General features: G+C 34.3%; 1 protein-coding gene across 1 annotated transcript; it reads left to right on the forward strand.

Moving 5' to 3' along the window:
- Positions 1-3,233: 3,233 nt before the first annotated feature.
- LOC112684528 (maltase 2-like) lies at positions 3,234-8,902 on the forward strand. The gene is made up of 10 exons (XM_025556090.1): positions 3,234-3,416; positions 3,936-4,105; positions 4,193-4,372; positions 4,960-5,117; positions 5,193-5,318; positions 5,855-6,099; positions 7,057-7,249; positions 7,318-7,769; positions 8,404-8,547; positions 8,620-8,902. Exons 1-10 carry the CDS (start codon positions 3,391-3,393, stop codon positions 8,777-8,779), a joined length of 1,854 nt encoding a protein of 617 aa, XP_025411875.1. The 5' UTR covers positions 3,234-3,390; the 3' UTR covers positions 8,780-8,902.
- Positions 8,903-10,098: the final 1,196 nt, after the last annotated feature.

The following is a 10,098-nucleotide window of genomic DNA, read 5'->3' on the forward strand; positions in this document are numbered from 1 at the left end:
TAACCATCTCAGGAGGTTACCGGGGATTGTAGGATTAGTAAGATTTCTGACAAGAGGATTAGAATGAAATAAAGTGCGAGGATGAAAACGTTTATAATATTCTTTAGCTTCTTCTTAAACTAAAGGCATTTTAAGTTATGTATTTATGGTGTAGTTAGAGACATAAGAAGGGGCATTTAATAATTTGTGAAATGCAATGTTTTGAAATAATTGGATTTTATTAATTTTTTTTTTTTTGCGTTTTTCCAAAGCTGAAGGCTTGTAGTTTAATATTGATTTAAGTATATTTATTATTGTTGATCAGGTTTTTTAAAAGATGTAGACCTAGGGCTCAGATTTTTTCTTTTGGACTTGTATGCTGGGTCCAGGTTAGGCTTTTATCAAGGATTAGGCCAAGATACTTAACATTCGATGCACTGGGAATCAGAGTGTTATAAATAAAGACATCAGGGCATGGAGCGAGTCTAGGGGTGAACGTCGAATGTATACATTTGGATTGATTTATTTTAAATATCTAGTCAGTGTATCACTTTTCAATGAGATTGAGGTAAGATTACAGATTTTGAATAGCAATAAAGAGATCAAAGTGTATAGTCAAATTTGAATTATCATCCGCATAGAAGGTAACCAATGTATTAGTTGTGGTTGGTTGGTCTGAGGCAAAAATATTGTACAGGATAGGGGTGAGAATACCACTTTGTAGAACATAAGCAATTATATTGGTTATGAAAAAAAAAATCATCACCAACACGATTTTGAAAATGGTGATCGAAGAGATACGACTTAACAATAACGAAATATGTAGGATAAAGAAAATTTTTTAATTTATGGAGAAGGCCGTCATGCCTTACCCTATCAAAGGCCTGAGAGATATCCAAAAATACGCTTATACAATGAATTTTTTTTTTAGTGAGTAAGATATGACGTCAATTCTGTGAACCTGTTGAACAATAGAGTGAGAAATGCGAAATACAAATTGAGAATCAAGAAGAAAAGATTTTTCGGAATTACATAGAAGGATAAGTTTTAGTAAAAGTTTCTCCAGAATTTCAGCAAAAAACGGGAGTAAACTTATTGGTCGAAAAGTGGTTACTGAGTCAGGTGGCTTATTAGGTTTGGGCATTAGGATGTTGGTAGAAAATTTCCACAGTATGAGAAATTATTATAATTTTTTTACTGGAATTAATAATATGAGAAAGATGAATAAAAGCTTTTTTAGGTAAAAACCTAGCTACTTCAGTAGTTATCAGGTCAAATTCGGGAGATTTCTTGAGAGAGTATTTATTTATGGCAAATTCGATATAATTTGATATGAAATATTTGACAGGATTATATGGCAAGTGAGGTGGGGAATTAACCTTCCAAAACACTAGTGTTGGTTTGTGATTAATTGTCAGGGTGAGGATAAAATATATCAGATAAATGTACTCTAAAAAGTTTAGCTTTATTAGAGTCAGAGATAACATAACTTCTATCCGGATTTTTAATTGATAGATTAGAAATTTTAAATTTAAAAATATTTTTAATCGCTTTCCAAAGACCGCCATTTTTTGGTGAAAGTTTGGTAAGAAAATAAGTGAAGGTCTCAGATTTATGTTTTGCCAGCAATTTTTTTAGGGTGATTAGTTAATTTATTGAATTTTTGCTTATGAGAAGGAAGACGAGTTCATTGAAAGTTAGCTCTAGCTCTACGTTTTTCTAATACTATACATTATACAACGAATGTATACTGGAAGAAGAAGGTTATGAAATGAGGGTTGAGATTTTAAAGTAGAAAACCCGAATTGAAAACTAGAAGAATGAAAATCAGAAATAAACATACAATGCCAAATTTTGATCTAATTTTTTTTCTTTTTTTTGTAAACAAATTAAACACTTTAAAATCGAGACACATTTCAGATGCCTCAAATAAACACAAAATGTTTTATTGGTGGTAGGTTTGATAGTTAATTATTGTTTTTTTATTTGTTTTTTGACAATTTTATATAAAATTATTGTTTTTTTAAAAATGTATCTGATTTTTTATCTTTTATCTTTTTTAAAGATAATTTTATTCAAACTTTTTTTTATCTAAATATATTTTCAGTTTTCTATCTTTGTTTTGATCTAGATAGAAATATATTTATCTGGGTTCAACGCTGCCCACTGCTCCCCCTCCTCATCCCTTGAAGACAGCCCTATGTAGAGCTACGTCGTAGACGAGTTTTTGTTTCGTGTACACTGCGATGCGCTTGATGGGATTGATGGGTAAATATTATTGAATAGTATTGCGTAGCCATATTGATAGCCGTTCTGACGAGTTATTATGCGCGCAGAACGCGGATACGTTTTATCACGCGTGGTGATCGGTGATCGAGGGATCACGCGCATTGGCGCAACTAGATCTAAAATATTGGGGGGGGGGGGCTGAAGTCCTACAAATAAATTTAGTCAATGTGAGCCATAGGGGGCTTTGCCTCCCATACCCCCACAATTTCCGCAACAACAGAAAAATAATAATTATAAATTGAAATAAAAACAATCATAAAATATTATTACCATACTATAATATTAAAAATCATGTACCTACTTCTAAGTAGTACTCGTATGTGGTACATAAAATATGACATAACATCACCGCAATATTCCACCGTCGTCCGTCACATTTATTAGATAACAATATTATTATTAATCGTGTAGGATTGTAGGAATTACAAAATATAAACTCTAATAATAATATTTTCTATTTATACAATTTACCTTTGAATAATTCTCTGCGTCATATACTCATATTATTTAGTATGTATCTCACTATCGCATGTTTAAATTATCATTAAATTTTAAACAATCAAAAAAATTTTGAGGGGGGGGGGCGGCTAAACCCCCCCAAGTCTACCACCAGTTGCGCCAATGATCGCGCGGATCAACCGAAGTCGGAGATCCCCTGCGGAAAGCTGACGACGACCCGATGTGTTTTAGGTGTCCGAGTAATCGCGTCCGATTTGACCAACATTGTGCACGTGTCGTTGTCACGCAAACACACACACACACACACACACACACACACACGTTAACACGCCTAAACGTTTTGCGCACGTTTCGTTTGAATAGAAAATCCATCATTATCGCCGCACCAATGGACCTCATTACGGCAACATTATACGCCCGCGCGATCGTCGCGGACCCGGACCGGACGTGACTGAACTGATTAACGTGTATTGTTCTCCCCGTCTCCGTGTCGCTCAGCGATCCGCGATCGGCGACGATTCGCGTACCGGCCGGCCGAGACGACGTCCGCGCACACCGGGGCAGAACGTCGCAGCACACGCGTCTGGTGCTCGAGTTGATTTTCACGATCGTCCGAATATCCGAAATCGTTTCGCGCCGTCCGGAGCTACGAACCAGTTGGTCATGTACGGCGAGAAACTATTATTATGGTCAGTACAGTGTACGCCGTTCGACGTCCAGTCGAACGTTGTTAACGTAAAAACACCTGGTCCCTTGTACCGTGTCGATCCGACCACAGTGCTGTAAACCGAAACGAATACGCGACACGTTCACGCGGTCCGACGCAATTCGATTTATATTAGTATTGGTTCAATCGCGATTGTTTTCGTTTCGGTGTGTTCGTACGGTCATAGAAAATCCGTTGTTTTCGTACCGACGAATTCTGTGCCGATTGATATGCGCCCTGGGCGCGGGTTTTACGTTTTGGATCGCATATTTTACAATTAAAATATGTAACACGTACGTTTTAATTGCAACATTGAAAAAGATATTCGAAATCGAATGAATCTCGTAGAATCCATACGTTGATGTAGTTCAACGTTTCCAAACGGTATAACCACACTGCGTACATCGTTAACACGCGTCCGCTATCGGTCCATTGAAAGTATTGATTCAAAGCTCGATTGAAATCCTATTGACGTTTTTCGTATTTTATTTTTTTTTTCTAGGACCATAACGTTGTTGTTATTGAACCTGACCGAGTATTCGGCAAGAGCGAAAACCATCTATTTGGCAAATGAAAAAACCGAACTGGACTGGTGGCAAACCGCCGTTATCTATCAAATATACACGAGATCGTTCAAGGATAACAATGGCGACGGAGTGGGCGATCTCAAAGGTAAGATATTATACTGTACCGGTATTCGTCTGTGAGATTGAACACGTGCTTATACGCTACCGTCGATGGGCCCACGCGTTTCGACAGGAATCGAAGAAAAAGCGGATCATCTCAAAGACATAGGCGTGGATTGCGTTTGGTTGTCATCGATTTTCAAGTCACCCATGGCAGATTTTGGTTACGATATATCGGACTTCAATCAGGTCGATGCCACGTTCGGCACGATGGAAGACTTTATGTCGTTGCAAAAAAAACTCAAGTCCTTGGGTAATTGGTATTTTATAATATAACTCATACATATCATGCTCGTATCGTTTCGCGATTTCGAAATTAGTTCAATTATTGTTAATATTATTAGATTAAACTATAACTTTGATGCATATAAATTGTATTATAAATATATCACGGTATACCTACATCATATTTTCAAATAACATCCATTTAAACTTTATACGAATTATATACGAGTATGTTGAAAGGTCATTAGCCTGTAAATTTAAAAAAAAATACATTTATATGCATAGAAGTTTAAAAACTAATGTTCGATGTATATTGAAAAACTGATTAAAAGCTAACTATTCCTCCTAGAAATTGAAAATATTTATTTATTTTACGATATTAAGAAATAAAATATTTAAATATATTAAAAAAATTAGTAACTATTAGTAAAATATATTGTGATCAATTTTCTTTTTTAAGTAAGAAATGTTTAAATTGTTGATAGTTCATATAAAATGCATTACAATATTCTATTAGAATAGTGATTGATTTCTCTTGTGTCTACTATTTATATCTAGAACGAAAAAAAACTTAGATACTACAACTTAATAAATATATGTGATTTTAATATTCAGGAATTAAAATTATATTGGATTTTGTACCCAATCATACGAGTGATGAGCACGAATGGTTTAAAAAGTCTGAACAAAAAATCGATCCATATACTGATTATTATGTATGGAAAAGCGCCAAAATACACAGAAATGGTTTTAAAGAACTACCAAATAATTGGGTAAGATTGTGAATGCAGTGAAATATTTTTAGTCCTGAAATTGTTAATAATTTATGTACTTTGTTAATTTTTCAGCAAAGTGTATTTAGTAATTCAGCATGGGCTTGGAGTGATGAACGTAAACAATATTATTTACATCAGTTCCACTCTAAACAACCAGATTTAAATTATAGAAACCCAGAGTTGGTCGAAGACATGAAGGTAAGATTGTTCTTAAATTGTATTAAAATTAAAAATTATAAATCAAGGATCGAATAATATTCATCTTATTCATCTATATTAGTCAATAGTAATACTTGTTTAATATTTATTAATATAATAATGCAGCATGTTTTTTCTATTGAGTTCATTCAATTATTATTTGTGATCACTAAGCGATTTAGTTTTTTAAAGGTTTTAAATTAAATCTAAAACTATAAGTTGAGCAATAGTCAGCTATGTTTACTAAAAACATCATTATTCACTTTTTGACTATGATTGTTATATTTAAACTTCTTATTTGTTTTACAATAATTCAAAAACTACTTAGAACTTACTCTAGATTCTAAGAATAAAAAACTTAGTCCTTATGTTACCCAAAAAATTAAAATTGATTAAACATGATTGTTTAAAATACGTTTACTTAACCGCTGGGCTAGATTGCAAAATTGTTTTATTGGATATCTATCAAAAAACCCTACTTTTGTTTTATAGGAAACGAGTATAGGTTATAGAAAAATATCTTTAATTTTTTTCAGAACAACATGCGTTTTTGGTTGGATCGTGGAATAGATGGCTATAGATTAAATTCTGTGTCAAATTTGGTCGAAGATTCGAAGTTTTTAGACGAGCCTAAGAAACCGGAGGAAATAGCCGAGAAAGAGAAAAATACTCACAAACAATACTATCACCCGTACACGATGGATTTGCCCGAAACATACGGTATGGTTAAACAGTTCAAGGACATCATGGAAGAATATAAACAGAGAGATGGAAAAACTAGGTAATGGACTGTTATAATCGATTTTCGTAACACATTAGAATGCGGTAAAAGTGCAAATGAAACGATTAAATAATACGAACGAAAGAAAATCAGTTTAAATTTAAATTTTGAAATTCATGAAAGGTAATTTTACATAGTTGTAGTGAGACCAACTATATATGCTAAATGATTCGGAGTGTTGGGCGGTTGATATGATAATAGAACAGAGTATGAGTGTGAAATGAGAATGCTTAGATGGATGAGATGAGTGATAAGAGAAGATAAGAACAAATATGTGAGAGGTACTATTGGTGCAGCGTCGATAGTGGACAAGATGAAAGCAAACTGAAATGGTTTGGACACGTGATGACGAGACGAAAGAAAACATAAGCACTAAGAGTACTTATGAAAATAAATGTTGGAGGGAAAAAAGGAAGAGGAGGACCTCTATTGTTGCATACGATTGATAATGATATGAGGGCTGTTAATGTGTGCGTAGAATATGCAGAAAATGGAGACGAGTGAAGATTTATAACAAAGGTTGGCCAACCTCAAATAGTTGGGAGAAAGGCAAAAGAAAAAAAGTAGAAGAAGATTTATTTTTTCAAATTATTTTTCAAAACTCTATACAACATGATATTATGTAATTGAATAAAATTTCATCCGTATGGAAAAGGGTCTACGAAACATTGAAATTTTAATTAGAAAATAGAATGATCGGCTTTAAACGTTGACGTCTATATATACTCGTAGTAACATACGAGTAGCAATCATATCTTAATCGTTGGATTTATGATCAAATAGCAAGTAACAAGTAGACGTATTGAAATCCAAGATCTCCGGGATATCAATCGGGACTCTAAAAACTAACATGGTCGATTGGTATTGCAATGACGAAAGTAGACAACTGAAGGATAATGCATGATTTTTTTTTTTTAATCGTACAATTTACTTGGTTGCGTAACTGCGTGCTTACAGAGTATTAATAATTGAAGCGCACACGTCCATAAACAACACGATGAAATATTACGGCACCGATCCCGGTGCCTATTTACCGTTCAACTTCGGGCTGATAACCAAACTGAATGACGGATCAAACGCCAGCGATTTCAACGACGCGGTGTACACGTGGCTGGAAAACTTGCCGCGGGGAAAATGGCCGAACTGGGTGGTAAAACGTTTTGTAAAAAATCAATCAAAACCTACGCATATTACTGATCGGCCACATGTGGATTTCAGATCGGAAATCATGACAATCACCGTGTGGCCACTCGAATGGGTCCCGAGATGGTTGACGCGATGAACATGTTGAACCTGCTGCTGCCGGGCACCGCTTTCACGTACATGGGTGAGGAGATAGGGATGGAGGACGCCAGGGTGCGGTGGAACCAAACGGTGGACCCGATGGGCCTGAACGTCGGCCGGGACGGTTACCGAGAGCTGAGCAGGGACCCGGAACGGTCCCCGTACCAGTGGAACGCGGACGTAAGCGCGGGATTCACCGTGGTCTCCAGCACGTGGTTGCCGGTGAACCCAGATTACTGGCATCTCAACCTGGCCGCGCAGAAGCAACGGTCGCACAGCCACTATACCGTGTACAAACGATTGACCGCGCTCAGAAGGACCCGTACCATGCGGAAGGGCGCTTTCGAAGGGCACGTGTTGTCCGAGTGGGTGTACGCGTTCTCCAGGTAAACGCGGTGACCGATTCCCCCTACTCGTCCACCCAATCAATCCTGTTTCTAGCCCTTGCACTACGATAACATCAAAAGTTTAATCGGAATAGGAACTGTACGAATTCGGCTGCATTCTTTGATATATTTTATTTTACCATCTCGTGTGAACACAAAAAATCGTCCACAGCATGGATCACGTATTTACACCCATTTGCGATATTTCCTGAGATATTTATTAAATATTTGAATATTTTACTAGTAGTCCTTGTCACCGAGAGTGGTATAGAAAAAAAAATTATCTGATTGTTTGCATTGTCTCGGGTGACATCGTGATGGGTTATTTCATCACGGAACACTCCTTACATTATTTAAAATGCTTAACTGGCATGTCGCTGTACTTATTAATAATTAGCGTTTGCATACGGTAGGTAGTAGTGTCCACATTACGATGGACTATAGAATCATGTACAATAGTCGTTGTTGATTTGTTTAAGTAAACACTCAACATGCGTGTGCACGTGTTTGTAGAAATAGGTGCACCCATAAATACCGCATAACTATATAAATTACCGGTGATGTGTTAAAACTAAGTTGCCTTCATGTTTTTTCTTTTAATTGTTTTTACTTATGAATTTCGTGTCTCGTTCAGATCACTAAAGGGAGCAGAGACATACTTGGTGGTCTTAAATGTAGGTTCTCAGTATGAGAGAGTCGACTTATCTAGTTTGTCAATAATCAAAGAAGAGAATTTGATGGTTCACACATCCAGCGTTAATTCACAATATTCCATAAGGTGTGTGTACATAATAATACTCCATAAGTTTATTTGTATACTATAGATTTGTTTATCGTTTTTTCTCCACAGGGACACATTGAATACGACAAATTTCGAGATGAGACCTAAGTCGGCGTTGGTGTTGGTCTCTGAACAATATTTTACGTCATCTGCACTTCCATTGTCGACCACGTCTCTGGTTGTTTTAACGTTCAGTTGGGCTATCCAGTGGTTATCAAATGGTGTTTGAGAAGATTTATTATATTATTGTATCATTGTTCCTTTTGATTAAAATATAAGATCTCTAAGAATGTAAAAAAAGGAAAATTATAAATGTATAAACAACTTAAAGATGTATTTTCACTGTTGGCAATATTGTATTCAATAATTATTTATAAAACCCCATAGTAATTTATCGATACACTGATTCACCGATAAAAATAAAATAAATAACATTTTAAATAAGTGAAGATAGCATTGTCTTTTCACTAATTAGATACTAAGTAGTTAAAATATACATATATAAAAAGATTAAGTTGCAAACATTAAAAAATAAGATATTTAATAGCCAATAAATGTAAAATAATATAATTTACGGAATACTTGACACAAGAATATTGGTTTTCAGTCAAATCGAACGTTATGAATTTGCAATAATCCAAAATCAATATTGATTATTTAATCAAAAAATATAAGATTTTTTTTATCTAATCCAGTTTGAATTTTCACCCACATATAATGCGTCCAGAGAGGGTGCTTTTCGGTACTATAGGTCTGTTGATTTTTAAAAAAAAAATAATAATAATTTGTGTAACATAATTAATATTTTATTTGATTTTATAATCGTATCTGTTGTATTAATTCGTAGACGCACTAGATCATACACATATTAAATAACTATATCAATAATTATAAAAAATAATAAATAAAATAAATATAAATTATAAACGTATAATAAATATACGGTTTTTGTTGTAGATTATTAATTCTACGTTAAATAAATTGAAAATAAATTATACCTATCGCATGGTTCAGTAATTCATAACTGGCGTAATAAAAATAATAATTACATTTTAAAAATAACCGATAAGACTGCTAAACAATTATCTTAGAGCGGACCACCAAATATAAAAGTACAAATAATATCAATATTAATCTAAATATTATTTTGTTATACGTAGTAGGTGTACAATATACATGTAGGTACGTATTGGATTGAGATACAAGTTGTAGGTACACATTAATCTGATCAGTACACTCTTATAAGTGCACTGGTTATATTGTGTAATATCTATTTGAAAATGTTCAAAAGTATTGTTAAGTAAACGTTGAATTATGAAACGGTATGGCAATAATAATCTGTTTAAACATCAACGACGATCTGAAAATATCCCGTGCATCAAAATATCTCTCGTTCAAAATATCCCCCGTTAAATTTATCCTCGTTATAAATATCTTACGTTGAAAATATCCCTGTTACAAATATCCCAATTAAAAATATCCTATAAAGAAAATATTCCCAATAATACTATCCTTTAATTCATATTTATATTTTTTTATTTTTTAAAA

Source organism: Sipha flava, unplaced genomic scaffold (assembly GCF_003268045.1).
Source record: "Sipha flava isolate LNK unplaced genomic scaffold, YSA_version1 251_pilon_pilon, whole genome shotgun sequence".
In the NCBI taxonomy this organism is placed as follows: Eukaryota; Metazoa; Arthropoda; class Insecta; order Hemiptera; family Aphididae; genus Sipha; species Sipha flava.